Below are 15,109 nucleotides of genomic sequence, written 5' to 3' on the forward strand. Positions count from 1 at the left end.
CTCACGCATGTGGGTCCTCTCGTGCTTTACTTAGCACAGCGGTATTGAGAATGTTTGCTTCTCGATTTGGTTTTGGGGGGAGGTTGTCACAAATAGAATGACAGCTCTGATCCTTTGCCCAGAAAAATGCTCAGATACCCACAACTGGGCATTCCGTCTCAAAAGAATCACTGCTCCCTCCCATCCCTTCTGGGACCACCCCTTGGTTTGAAGACCCCCCACTTTATCACAACAGGACAGGAAACGACAGTGACTCACCCTGGGAAAACCCACTGGCAGTGCTATGGGAAGAAGGGGCTGGAGGCTCCGTGTCCAGGCCTCGAGGAAACAGAGGCCACTCTTCTAGGGGAAGCTGAGGACACTTTACCAAGAGACACCTTCTAAGGGGGACCGACAAAGCAGCTCCGGCCACAGCGGGGAGCTGTCACCACCTGATCCGAGTGATCAGGTCCTGGAGAGAACAGTTGTAGCTGTGGCCCTCCCAGGCGACTCAGCCAACCCACAGAAAATGACCCCATCCCACTGTCCCCACCTCCTCCCATCTCCTGCCATGGCCCCCCCTGGACCGAAGCAATGAGAAGTGCATGCTGATGAAATCCATCGAGGTCAGCCTCTGGGGGCCGAGGGAAGGGAGGATGGGTGGAGAGTGGATCTGAGGAGGGTGGGGACAGAATACAGCCAACACGCTTCATCTCAGCTGAGACCTAACATCCGAGGTGGCATCAGCAAGAGGGTGCGTGAGGGAGACGTGGGGCTGTTGACCCTCTACACGGAGCCTGAACTTCCTGTGGCCAGGAACCATGTGTGGCTTATCTGACTGGCAATGGTGACGTGTCACCTGAATCCGGGTCTGCCACTAACGTGCTGGGTGACCATGAAAGCTGTGGAGCCACTCTGGGTTTTTCCACATATAAAGCACAAAGGTGAGCCCTGAGGGGCAGGGGGCACAGCAAACGCTGCAGGAGACGGAGGTCTGGCTTCGGTCCTCCCTCTGCCATTCAGGAGGGCTGTGGCCTTGAACCAAGTACTTAACCTGTCAATGTCTCAGTGTCTTCACCTGCAAAGGAGGGGAAGGCGATCCCCTTCCCCAGGTGCTGCCATCACGATTAGATGAGATGATACATAAAAAGCACTTAGCAGGGCTTCCCTGGTGGCGCAGTGGTTGAGAGTCCGCCTGCCGATGCAGGGGACACGGGTTCGTGCCCCGGTCCAGGAAGATCCCACATGCCGCAGAGCGGCTGGACCCGTGAGCCATGGCCGCTGAGCCTGCGCGTCCGGAGCCTGTGCTCCGCAACGGGAGAGGCCACAACAGTGAGAGGCCCGCGTACCGCAAAAAAAAAAAAAAAAAAAAAAAAAGCACTTAGCAAAGTCCCTGGTGTGGAGCAAACATGCAGGCGATGTTGCAGAAGCAGCATCCAGATCCTCTCTCGTTCCTAAATCCTCCAGGTCTGGGCTCTGGGTATTGACTTTGATGTCCCTCCTCCACCTGGACCTCTGTCGTGCTATTTTATGTGAAAGCGATTTTCTTGACTGAATTATCTCGACAGCTAGAACCTTCAAACCCAGCCTGAACATTCTTCTCTTTTTAAGCTCCTGGGTTCACACCGCCCTGCCCGAAAACCTCACGGAGCAGACACACTAAGCCTCAAAGATCCTGGTCCATGTGCTACGGATGCCAGACAGGAGCAACGCCTGCTCACCCAGACTCCAGCTTGTAATTCGATGCAAATCTGGCGACACTGCCATGTTGCTCAGCTGGTGGCACTGTGGGCTTCCCCTCAGTGCTGGAAGTTGTGTGGGCGGGTGCTCTTCAAGAAGGTGCATCTGCTGGAAGGGAAACGTGAGTGTCTCCTTCTCACTGTGAGACCACTCTGCTTGCTCTCTGCAGGGGGACCCTCCCGCTGCATGGAACCTCGGCTCCGCACCTGGAATTCACTCCATACGGACAGGTAATTCCAAACCCGTCTGCTGGGGCTGGCCAAGGGAGTGATCTCTACCTCTGTCTCTATCTCTACTTATATCTGTAACTATACATATATCTGTAGCTATATCTATATCTAAATCTTATCTATGTCTATAACTACATTTATTGCTACATCACATCTGTATATGTTCTCTATCTAATCTATCTCTCTATTCCTAATCTCTATATCTTTCTAATCTATATGTAGCATATATATGCTATTTGTATACATTACACATACATGCATTATAATAATATATGCACTATAATACATATATACATTAGATATAGATTAGATAGACATAGGTTCAGATATAGAGATATAAATTAGATATATTGATAGATACAGAATTATATTTTCTAATGTATAGTGTATAATATATGACATCTAACGTATAATGGATATCATAATGTATATATGTATTATGTGTATACAGTCGTCTCTCAGTATTTCCGGGCGGATTGGTACCAGGACCCCCACAGACACCAAAATCCATAGATACTCAAGTCCCTTATATAAAACGGCACAGTATTTGCATATAACCTACACACATCCTCCTGTACACCTTAAATCATCTTTAGATCACTTACAACACCTCATACGATGTAAATGCTACATGAATAGCTGCCAGCAAATGGCAAAGTCGAGTTTTGCTTTTTAGAACTTTCTGGAATTTTTTTCCAGATATTTTTGATCCATGGTTGGTTGAACCTGTGGATGGGGAATTCAGAGGGCTGACTGTATACACTGTACATCACATACACATTATGTAATTAAGTTACAGACCTATAACTACGCCTACATCTCTACCTCTTATACCCATCTATCATCTGTATCTATTCTCTGTCTATATGTCATCTATGTCTTAGCAACATAGCAGCGAAGGAGACGGTGCGTCATTTGTAACCTGGCTCTAATCCAGCCTCAACCACTTACTGACTGTATAACTTTTTTTTTTGTTTGTTTTTTCAGTATGCGGGCCTCTCACTGCTGTGGCCTCTCCCGTCGTGGAGCACAGGCTCCGGACGTGCAGGCTCAGCGGCTATGGCTCACGGGTCCAGCCGCTCCGCGGCACGTGGGATCCTCCCGGACCGGGGCACGGACCCGTGTCCCCTGCATCGGCAGGCGGACTCTCAACCACTGCGCCACCAGGGAAGCCCTGACTGTATAACTTTTATAGGAAATTCGGTCTCTCTGGGCCTCAGTCGGCTTGTCTGTAAAATGGGGCTAAGATCTGTACCTGCTAGACTGCCAGGTCCAAATCCTGGCTGCTCCACTTGTGAGCTGTTGGACAAGGAGCTTGGTCTTGTTATGCCTCCGTTTCTCATCTGTAAAACAGGGAGGATTTAATACCTCCCATCGAGGGCAGCTGTGAAATCTGAGCGCTTACTTAGAAGAGCACCCAGTCCATGTTACCAGTGCTTAGTGGATACTGGCTAAATGTACTAAACTTACAATACACATACAATGTGCAGTTCTCGGCTCATAGTAAACTTATAGTCGATGCATGTTGGTCATTACTGACAAGAGCAATAGCTTGAAGTGTTCTCAGTCAACAGCTAAACTCAAACCTTCAATGTCTCGGGAGAAGCCATCTCGCATGGAGAATAGAAGAATAATGACCTCAACACGATCTATTTTTTGAAACGGCGCATGTGGCTACACTTTGGGGAACTTGCCGGCTATTTATGGAATGTTGCATCACTTCGTTTGCCCTGAGTCATACAGACTAGAGAGGCACCATGGCCATAGGAACGCAAATCCTCCCTGAGAACGTTTCTACCGCCAGGTCCGGCCTCCTTGCCTGGCAAGCCAAGTCCTGGCCCGGGCAGCGGTCCAGCTGGTCACCTCCCTGCCCCACCTCTCCCACCAGGTCTAATTAAAGACCCAGCAAATCACAGCCAGAGGAAAAGACTGGTGGAGGGATTTGCCTTGTCCCAAAATCAGCCCTGTCTGCTCTGGAGAGGAAAGCAGATGGGCTGAGAAGCAATTTGGTCTCAACGTCCTCTCAACAGATGCCGGGCACCATAAGAATTAATGGGCTGGAGACTCAGGTAAGAGCCATTCAGAAGCGCCCTGATCACTCCCCAAACCGCTCTCCACGGAGGAGAAGGTTAATCGAAGCCCAGAGCTGGAAGCGAGGCGAGGAGACAGCCATTGCTTTAATCCCGGGAGTGGGGGAAGAGCTTCAGGAGAAAGAAGTTTGCACAGAAGAGGCTGTGGTCTGCCTCTGAAAAAGGAACTGGGCCTTGAAGCTGAGGCTTTCACAAGTCCTACTCTGTTGGTCCAGAAACCTTAGCCCAACCCTCTCTGAACTCAGCCACGTAGATGGGCTTTTTAATTTTTTTTATTTAAATGCTGCATTTTTCTCCAAATGCCGTTGGGCCCTAGCATCTCTCAGAAAACTAGCTCTAAGAGGTTTTTTCCCTTTTCCACACACTGTGCACATGCTCACACACATCATGAATCATGACCCTGTGTGCAGTCACTCCCTGGCAACTCCGACCTAGAGGCTTTGGGGGATGGAGGTGTCACGGCCAAGAGCCTGGAGGCGGAGGTGGGAAGGAACAAGTTTCGCCCTTCTACACGGTCACAATGATGCGGCTGGGACTGTCTTTGTAAAATAAGCTGTCCACGTAGCACATGAGGTTACACCACCACTTCTTAACCTTGGCACTATTGACATCTGGGGCCAGATCATTCTTTCCTGCATGCACGGTAGGGTGTTTAGCAGCAACCCTAGCGTCTACCCACTAGATGCCAGTAGCACTCCCCAGCCCCCAAGCTGTAACAATCAAAAATGTCTCCAAAAAAAAAAAAAAAGTCTCCAGACATCACCAAACGTCCTCAGGTGTGAAGGTAGTAAATTTGCCCCAAGTTGAGAACCACTGGTTTAGACTCAGGCTTCCGTTCAGCTGAAAGGGAGCCAGCTAATTAGCTAATGATGAGTATTAGCTGATTTCTCACATAAGCCCCATTATCACAGCACAACATTGCTCAGAAGTTCCCTGTCAAAATGCTCACCGCGGGTGTTAGTTTGACTGGATGGCCCCAAATTTCAGCCCCTTTTCCTCTGTCCCACCCCCTCAGTCCTTGCCCTTCACCCTTGTCTGATAAGGTAATTCCTTATTCATCCTGACGTTCTAATGATACCAAGGCATTGAAGGAGCTCCAAGGAGCTAAAACTTTTAATTGATTCTAAGGAGAACTGGCCTTATTTTTGCAGGAACCCAGGTATAATATGCAAAACTCTCAGAACACAATTACTGCCATCTCTTTGCCTGGTTAACTCTTTCTACTGTAAGCTCTCAGCTCAGATGTCACCTCCTGAGCTTAAAACTCACCTCCAGAGAGAGACTTCCCTGAACACTCTCCCCCTTGTGGCGCCCGGTCACTCCCACTTACAGACACGCTGGTCTTGTTTTCGTTCACTCATTACTCCCTGAAACCATGGGCATATTTATTTGCTCTTAAATTCACTGTCTGACTCCCCCAAACAGAATGGGGGCTCCATGGGCAAGGTACCTTCTGTCTTGTTCACTGCTGTACATTTAGCATCAAGGCCTGGCCTCTTCCTGGACCCCAGACTATTTATTAAATAACCAACTGGATGAATGGATGAATTTCTCACTGACTGATTTCCTTCCACCCACTACTCGTTTTCTTTGTGAGTTTTGTTCACAATCTTCAATGTCCCCAGTATCATCATTAAATAATGTGAATGTAACTCCCTCCCCTTATACCCACAGCTGGTTGATCAAAGAAATTCAAGTTCCTGGTTGGTTGTCGAAAGCTGAGGAGTCAGGAGTTTTCCTCCTGATGCCCCTGATCTTCAGGTCCTGAGAGTTCCTTTATTACACCTCCCAGGGGATCTCACTGTTGGCGCAGAGGCCATGAAGTAATTGACAGTGAAGATGTTGGGGGAAGGGGTGGCAGAAAGGGAGACAGAAGCTACAATTGAATAACGAGAGGCCTTGCCAATTGGAGTGAATTCAGAAATGATAAACCATCGTGGCGATCAATGAGAAACAGAGAATCAAATAATGAGCATTCATATTTACCAAAACACTACTGATGCACGGGGAGATGTTTCACTTGTGTTGTTTTAAAAATAAATTTTCTATTGGGTCCATTGCTTAAACCCTTTTACCTACCAGCCTTGTGGCAAAACTATCGGTCAAAGAATCACTCACCATGTAAAGCATTATTATCTATGTATTTATATATCCACCCACCTATCATCTATCTATCATCCCTCTACCTACTTACCTAAGTACATCTGCGGATACTTGTACAAAGCACTATCCATCCGTCTATCTATTTATCTATATTGAGCTTGGGGTGCATACGTCAGGCTCGTCCCTCCAGCTTTTCTGAGCATCAGCAAATCTTTCTAGGCAACTTTTTTTTTCCTGGAAAAATAGGAGAGAGGTTGAGAAGGTAGATTCTGATGTCATATGGCCCCAAGTCTGACACTCACCAATGTTAGGTCCTGTGTGACCTTGAGCAAGTTACTTAACCTCTCTGACCCTCAGGGTCCTCATCTGGAAGTCGGGTATCATGAAAAGACCTATGTAATAACGGCACTTGAGGATTCAGTGGGAGAAGCCAGTTCTTGGCAAGTGGTAAATATCAGTAAGAGTGGGGATCATTGACGATGCCGCTAACCAAATTCAAATTCCTTTCAGACGCTTTTTTTTTTCATCTCTAGGTCACTTGGTTCCCGGGTAACCACCATCTGGAGACTAGAAAAGTATTCACCCCTGCAAGTGAGGGAGTCCTCGGTACCGCCCAGGGGCAACCTGCTGAGGGAAAGCTGACACCAGGGATTTAAACCTTACTCGACTCCCTCATCCTATTAATCTGGCCGTTAAGCAGAGACAGTCCTGCTGATGCCAACAGATGCGAAGCTTTGCTGTGCCAGTGGCGGAGCAATAGAGGAGGCCTCAGCAGCCAAGCAATCCCACGCCCCCTCCAACTCAGAACAGCTGCCCGGGGACAGATGCACTGAGCACTGGGCGGGGGCTGATGCAGTGAGGACTAGGGAGAGAGGGAACGCGTGGAGGGAAGGGTCCCTGGCTGGCCCAATGTCCCTATGCAGACTGGGCCCTGGACAGGCACGCCACTGAAGCATGACGTACGGACATGGCTCACAGTGAAATCTCAAATTCAGGCCCACCTGTGGCACCTGTGCTCCAGGATGGAGCAGGTGATGGCTTTCTTGGGAGCAAAGGGCACAGGGGGAGGAAGTGGGAACTGACCCAGGGCTCAGAGCACATCTACCACTCACCTCTGCATGGCTGGCTCTTCCAAGCGCGGCCACATCTGCCACCTCGCTTGTGCTATATGGGTAATATTGGGGGTGCCATGTCCTGCCAGAGAACCTTTCCCTGCCCCTCTCATCTGACCTGCCTGCAGGCAGCTGAAGAGGATCCCATCCTGAGTCCCATGATGGGCTGAGGCCCAGCACAAAGTCAGATCTGGCCACGGGCTTGTGCCAACAGTTACAAAAAAAAACCAAAACAAAACATCTGCACTTTGGTTGGGTTCCAACGTCCCTTTAACATGGGAAACCAGAACTCGGGGAAAGACAACAGCATCCTACGGCTCCCCGAAGACCGAGCTCCAGAAAGCCGGCCACGTGCCACAGCTGGCTGCGTGCGGCCCAGGGCTCAGGTCTCTCAGGCCGATGGATGTGACTCGGGGAGAGGTCACTGTGTAGGTAGGGGTGAGCTGTCACAGCCCAGAGCCAGGGCATGTGACTGTTCTTTCCCATGGAGCTTCTGAAGGGCTGGTGGGGCGAAAGATACAGCAGGGCAAAGGACAGAACCATCCAGGCTGCAGCCACTCCACCTCAGATTTGGCTTCCAGAATTCTGGGTACGGACTATCTGCCCAGGGGTCTCCCTGAGTCTAGTAACTTTTCCTTCTGGGGAAAGACTGATAAAGAAGAGAAGGGCCAGCATTTCAAAAACCCGCCCTGGACGTTCTGTCAAAATACGTGGGGAGAGACACGTTTCCCAAAGTATGGCTCACAAACTTCTGAGAGGACGTTGCAGTGATTTTAGCGGGCACCCAAAGGAGCTTTTCAACTGTATTAATTTAACATTTAATGTTTTGCAACACAATGTAACTGGCACATCGAACTTGTGATTTCACCATATTATTCTTTGAGATAGCATTTCTCAAGCCCGGCCCTACTGCCATCTCGGTAATTACAGGCACGGTAATTCTTCCTGTGGGGGCATCCTGTGCCTTGTAGGACATTCAGCAGCCTCTCTGGTCTCTACCTATTAGATGCCAAGTAGTAAACCCCCCTCCCTCCCAGCCCGCCAAGGTGAGATAACCAAAAATGTCTTCAGACATTGCCACAAGTCCTCTGGGGCTCAAAGATACCCCTGATCGGGAATCATTACCTTAGGATAAGTCTACTTCTGAAAGTAAAATATGTTCATTTCAGGGAGGATGTGTTTCTAGGTGACTTGGCACAGGTACAATTCACATTTGCCAAACGTGGCCGAGGTGACAGGTGACTGGCCGAAGTCTGCCAAAAACCAGACCAGAGGATGGCCAAACAGAGGCTAAAAACTGGGCGTTTATCCCCTCCACGTCCCCCCGCACTGCTCCTTCCTGCCAGCTTTGTTGTCTGGTCATCCCTGAAGCCAACATAAGTGTGTGTGGGGAGAGCGGGGGTGGGTAGTGAGAGGCCACAAGAGCCCAAAGAAACCCTGAGAATCCACTGTCCTCCCAACGTCCGGCCTTTCTGATGAAGGAAGGAGGGGCAGGGCAGAGATGCCCACGATGAGGGTGAAGAGCAGGGCGCAGCTGGTCCCAGGATGTGCAGGAGTCACCGAGAAGCCTTGAGAAGCTCAGCTGCGTTCGCCTGTCTGACACGCCGTTAGCTGTGGGGCGCTGGTGGCATCCACCCTGGCTTCTCTGTTTACTGTCTGACCAGAGCTAAGGAAACCATCCATCCAAAGATACACCCCCTTCAAGTCCCGTCAGAAAAGCACCGTTGTACTGGTTTAAAAAGCTAACATTCTTGTTAAACAGCAGAAACTAACACACCACTGTAAAGCAATTATACTCCCACCATAAAGATGTTAAAAAAAAAAAAAGCTAACACTCACAAGCACTTAGCCATACTGATGACTTCACAGACACCCTGTCCTTTCCTCCTCACCACAGCCCTGCAGGGCAGGCACGATCCCTGTGGTAATAACATTCCAGATGGGGAGACAGAGGCTGAGCGGTTCAGTGACCCTCAGGTCCAGAAGACACAGCTCTGGGGCTCTACCTGGGTCTGCTGGACTCACAGCTGCCCCGCTGTCCTAGCTCCCCGGAAAGCAGAAAGTAGACAGTAAGGGCCATTCCCTCCTTACAAGGCCCACTGGTCACCTGCCCCCCCCCCGCCCCCCCGCACAGAAATGCCACCGTGATTCACATTCCTCAGAATGGCCCATCGCGCAAGCAGACACAAGCACACAACTAACTGCCCAGGAGAAAGTTCTCCAAACCCAAGGCATGAAAGGGCAGCCATCCCCCACTGCATGCCTCCTCTCTGCCTTCCCTCTCCCCCTGCATACACCTCCTCGCGACTGCTGGGTGGAAGCAAAGGGCAGAAGAAAACTCAAAAGAAACACGTCTGGTTCTTCCCACGGTGCTTTCAGAACCTGGGTACATGCATGCCTGCACACACACTCATGAACAATCAGCTGGTGTGTGTACACATGTGGGTGCACGCACATATCCCAACCGGGCAGGAGGATGGCCTTATGTGTCCGTCCAGCCTTCCTGAGTCCTGGAGCCAAGAGGATGCACGAACGCTCCCTGGAGAGCTGGTCCGGGGACATCAGTGCAGAGAAAGTGACAAACACCACGGGAAGGTACTCACCTGGGCCTCCAGGGTGATCACAGGGCTTGGCTGTGCGGCCTGTGGGAAAAGAGGAGAAAACACACGTGAGCGGTGGGAGAAGTGTAACCTACTGCCCCGGCATCAAGCAACCCCGGCAGGGAAGCTGGCCCCCCTCTGTCGCCCCCATTCCACGTGACAGGAGGACAGCCCGGCCCAATCTCCCCCCACCACACCTCCTCCCACACCCACAGGACGAAGGAGGCTGTAATCTTTCATTAGGGGGATACAGGGACACCCGCGTGGAGATCGTGCACAACCATGAAGTGTCAGCGTAAAGAAATAAGAAACAACGGCCCCTCGCCGAGTATCTCAAAGCGTGTTCAAATCATTGATGTGAAGGAGAAGATGGGTCCGTAAGAGGATTAGAAATAAACCTGAAAGAATATAAAATCCCCATTAGGGGCAAGGCCACCACTTTGTGTCTGATCTTGGAAAGAATGAGGGAAGGACTAAGAGGAAAAGAAGAGCTTAATTCCTGGTCTGTGTGGCACATTCCAATGGGCTGGGGAAGACTCCTTTCAGGCGAGAGAAGGCCAGAGAAAGTCCCATTCATTCACTGGCTACAAAAGCCAATTGACTGGAAATGCTTGGTGGTAATGTCTCGGGTCATTAAACGTGAACTCTTGGGTGGGGGGCAGGGTGGGTACGGAGGAGGAAGGGGCAGCTGGGGAGGAGGTAATGGTTTTCAGCAAGTGGATTCCAAAGAAAACAGGAAGCTCGGCACATAAAGGCTATTTTTGTCTGGACTATGTCAGCTCCGAGCTTCATCATCTTGGATTCCTGATTCTGGGAAAGTAACCTCAAGCTGCCTCTTACAGAGAATGGGCGTGATTTTAGGGCCCCTCAGCGCGAACTCAATTGGAAGCTTTGCTTTATCCGAGCAGATTTTCCAACACAGGCTTCAAGGAAGCCGTGCAAATTAGCCCCAGCTCACTGGCCTCTGCTGTCAACAAGAAGGAGATGTAGGAATCACACCCTATCTGTTTGTCTGTGAACGGCTTATTTTACTTAGCATGGTGTCCTCAAGGTTCATCCATGTTGTCACAAACGGCAGGACTTCCTTCTTGTTTGAAGGCTGAATAATATTCCTCTGTGCAGGGCTTCCCTGGTGGCGCAGTGGTTGAGAGTCCGCCTGCCAATGCAGGGGACACGGGTTCGTGCCCCGGTCCGGGAAGATTCCACCTGCTGCAGAGCGGCTGGGCCGTGAGCCATGGCTGCTGAGCCTGCGCGTCTGGAGCCTGTGCTCCGCAGCGGGAGAGGCCACAACAGTGAGAGGCCCAAGTACCACAAAGAAAAAAAAAAAATTCCTCTGTGCATGTACATACTATGTATTTTCTTTATCCGTTCACTTGTCAACGGACATGTAGGTTCTTTCCATGTTTTGGCTATTACAAATTTGGCTGCCATAAACATGAGAGTACAGATTTCATGATTCCACTCATATGAAGAACCTAAAATAAACTCTTATAGACGCAGAGAGTAGAAGGGTGGTTGGCAGGGGCCGGAGGGAGAGGGAAATGGGGAGGTGCTATTTATCGGGTACAAAATTTTGTTCACACTAGATGAATAAGCTCCAGAGAGCTGCTGTTCGACACAGAGCCTAGAGTTAACAAACTATATTGTACACTGAAAATTTTGCCCAGAGGGTAGATTTCACGTGAAGTGTTCTTTCCACAACTTTAAAAGAAGGAAGTGTAGAGAAAGCGGAACATCTTAAGCCCCTACCCCAGCTGAACTGTCACTCATTTCTTGTTCATTTCTCTTTGGTACCTAATTGTGATGAGCGTGGAGTCCTGGCCCCAGGATCATTTTGCGTTCTGGTCTGTACTGACTTTTCCTTCAAGACGAGGGAATGCTCTCTCCTGATTCCTGTTCTAATTCCCAGCACTTCTCCAACGGTGCAGCTCAAAGACTGTTGCCAAGAGAACGTCTCACTCTAATGTTCACATTCCACCCTGGCACTGAATATTCCTCGTACTCAGGAAGAGACTGAGGGGCATTTTCTCTCCCACGTTGCAGCCTTGGCCCATAAAGGAACTTGGAGAAGTCTTAAGAGAAATACTGCAGGCCTCTGTCTTCAAACCCTTACTAGCTCCTTCTCAAGGGGAAAGCAGCGGCAACTATGACGGGGGAGAACCTTCACTGAATCACTTTTTTTCAAGTGAGGTTCATTATTTTAGCATCTCTCACGAAGCCCCCCAGCCAGCTCCTGTATCACTCGTATGCAGGGAGAGTGGACCCTGTACTCCCGGTTTCCCTGTGTCAGGCAAGCATGCTGGGCAGGGCCCATGCTAGTTGCCAGGAGGCAAGGCCATCATCCTGGTCTGTGCCGGGCAGTGTGGGTCAGATCCCACCGTGCTGTTCAGTGAGTGACAGCAGGCAAGTCTGTGCTTCAGCTCAGTCTCCGTGTGTCTGTCTGTCCCTCTTTTTTTTTTTTTTGCGGTACGCGGGCCTCTCACTGTTGTGGCCTCTCCCGTTGCGGAGCACAGGCTCCGGACGTGCAGGCTCAGTGGCCATGGCTCACGGGCCCAGCCGCTCTGCGGCATGTGGGATCTTCCCGGAGCGGGGCACGAACCCATGTCCCCTGCACCAGCAGGCGGACTCTCAACCACTGCGCCACCAGGGAAGCCCTGTCCCTCTCCTTATTCAGATCCTACCATCCAGATTTTGACTAGAAGAGAAGAAGCTGCTTCTCAGACTCAGACATTAGCCTCATTTTTAAAGCCAGGTCTTTGCAAAGCATTGCACAGGGTGTTGGGTGCGTGCCCAGATTAATTAAGCTGTACTTCACAGCCCATTCGGCTATTGTTTGGGGATTACTCTTCACTGCTCAGAATCCCACTGGGTGGGGTGGGGTGGAGAGGGGAGAATGCCATCCTGAACCCCTATGAACAACTCCACTGGAAAAAACCTTCCTGGGAAACCACAGGGAACCTCTGACAACTGTGTTGACAAAACCCAGAGCCTGATCCTTGGACACAGTGTCGCACCAACTCTTTATTTGGTGTTCCAACGGAGAGGAAGACCCTCTGGGCTCAGGGTCAGGGGACTAATATTCATTAAAAAGCTTCTGAAAAACAAAAGCAAAAATGCTATCTATTTAGCATGTTAATCACCTAGCCAAGAAGAAGACAAAGTAACTCACAAATGGCCATGTCATTGACACTTGGGATTCACTTGCCAAGAAAGCTGTGTTCCCCTCCTCTGTGCACATTTGAAATATAAGACTCTCCCTACGGAGGCTCAGTGCAGAGGATTCAAGGTACGACAGCACCTCTGTGAGGTCTCACTTTCAGTAACATCCTCCTTAATTGGAAAGGCTAACGAAGTGGAACCAGGTCATTGATGCTGTCTGCCTAATCCATCCTGTCTGTCTAAATTGGGACTCTTTGGTTTACAGTAAACTCCTGTCTGTCAGAGGAAAGGCTCCCAGAGACCAAAGGGGAACCTGCAACGTGCTTGGATGCTACAGTGGAGTGCTTTTAGAATCTTAATGTGGGGACTGGGAACCAGGGAACCACCTAAAGCAGGGAAAGCCCTTTCATATCATCTACTGCGATGACTACATGGAGGAAGTCAATTGGGGAACTGGGTAGGTTGAATAAGTGGCCCTCGTTTTCACCACTCCCTAGATCCACACCCTCTGTTCCTGTGATTTTGCATTTCTTTGCCAAGCGTGCTTCCTCATCCCTTGAACTTGGGCTTGCCCATTAGCAGTTAGGACATAAGAGAAGCTTGAAATGTGGCTGCGTGATTGAGCATGACCTCTTGTGCTTTTGCCATCAGCACAAGAAGAATGTGCCCCAGGTAGCCTGCTGGTCCAAGGAGAATGAGAGACAGTCGGCGCAGACCCCATCCAATCTGCAGCTTGAAGCTAAACCCAGCCTAGATCAGCCAACCCCTAGCCAACCTTCACACATGGAGAAAATATATGCTTGTTCTTTCCAGTCATTGAGTTTCAGGTTGATCTGTCATACTGCACCATTGTGGCAGATACACTCTCCGAACATGGACCTTGATAGAACCAAAACATACTGTACAGACAGTCCAGCCTTGGAAACGAAATGATGCATACTCTCCCTAAGTCTGCAAATACATCCCAGGAACCGGAAATAACCAAACTGATAGCTATCATTTACTGAGGACCTACTACGTGCCAGGCTCCATGCAAGATGTACATTACACCAAGCAAAGAAATTACTCGACCATCAGGATCTTGCACTACTTATGAGTTAGCCTTCAGCCCTCTTTGCTAAATATACCAGTCCTTCTGAATTCATTTAGATGCCGTTACAGCCACATTAATGGAAATCATCACTCAGAGTGCCCTTGCCCTGAGATGAAGACATTTTTCATTCTTTTGGTTTATTCTAAACTTTATCCCATAGGCATATTACTTGACCACAGTTCAGAACAGTCATGAATACTAGTAGTAGCTATTAACTTCCCAAGTTACTTGTTAAGTAATGGCTAATAATTTGTTAAGTTCTTCCCATGTTCCAGGCACTGGCTTAACCTCTATACCTGCATCTTTCCATTTACCACTGTAACAACTTTATGGTAGGAACCACCATTACTCCCATGATAGAGATGGGGAAACTGATGACCATAGAGACTGAATAACCTGTCCAAGGCTACACAGATAGTGTTGAAGCCCGGATTCAATCCCAGCGCCCCACACTCAGGAAACCTGTGCTCCACTATTTTACACCAGCTCTTATCTGAGAATATCGTCCCACCTTAGACAATGTAATCCTGCAACCTAGAGAATGTCTATCTAAAGGAAGAATACAGCAAATGAAAGGTACCACCTTAACAACTACTGGAATCCTTTTTTAGTATCTGTATTTTTTTAAAAAGGTAGTGGACATGGTTGATCGAAATCAGTACATGTGTCGTGACTAAAAACAAAATGCAGTCACTGTGCCACGGCAGGAACCATGCAGGGTTAGCCAAACCCGTGCACAAATGTTTACCGTGTTCCAACTCAGCAGCTAGCGCTATGCCTGGCAGGTACCCTGAGGGAGACAAAAGTGAGTTTAAAGGGACCCTGTGTGCCCTTCCATCCCAAAGCTGTTTAAAAGAGAGGCAAGAGCCTGATTACAGCTCCTGCAGAACTGAAACTTGTCTGCACCTCGAGTCTTGCCCGTAAGACCAGGAAGCCAGGCTCAAAAACTTTCGAGCCCATCAGGGCCAAAGCCCTAATTTTAACAAGCAATTAAACTTTCATA

The 15,109-nt window shown here is 49.4% G+C and overlaps 1 protein-coding gene across 1 annotated transcript in view; it reads right to left on the reverse strand.

Annotated features, from left to right (window-relative positions):
• Positions 1–15,109, reverse strand: part of XYLT1 (xylosyltransferase 1) — a gene marked incomplete at both ends in the record, with an annotated part of 298,048 nt that overhangs the window by 201,358 nt on the left and 81,581 nt on the right. Inside the window, one exon of the mRNA XM_082857206.1 lies at positions 9,858–9,896. Within this exon, the coding sequence (XP_082713332.1) occupies positions 9,858–9,896 (39 nt within the window). The remainder of the gene's footprint in view (positions 1–9,857; positions 9,897–15,109) is intronic.

This window comes from Leucopleurus acutus (assembly GCF_964270905.1).
Source record: "Leucopleurus acutus genome assembly, chromosome: 16".
In the NCBI taxonomy this organism is placed as follows: domain Eukaryota; kingdom Metazoa; phylum Chordata; class Mammalia; order Artiodactyla; family Delphinidae; genus Leucopleurus; species Leucopleurus acutus.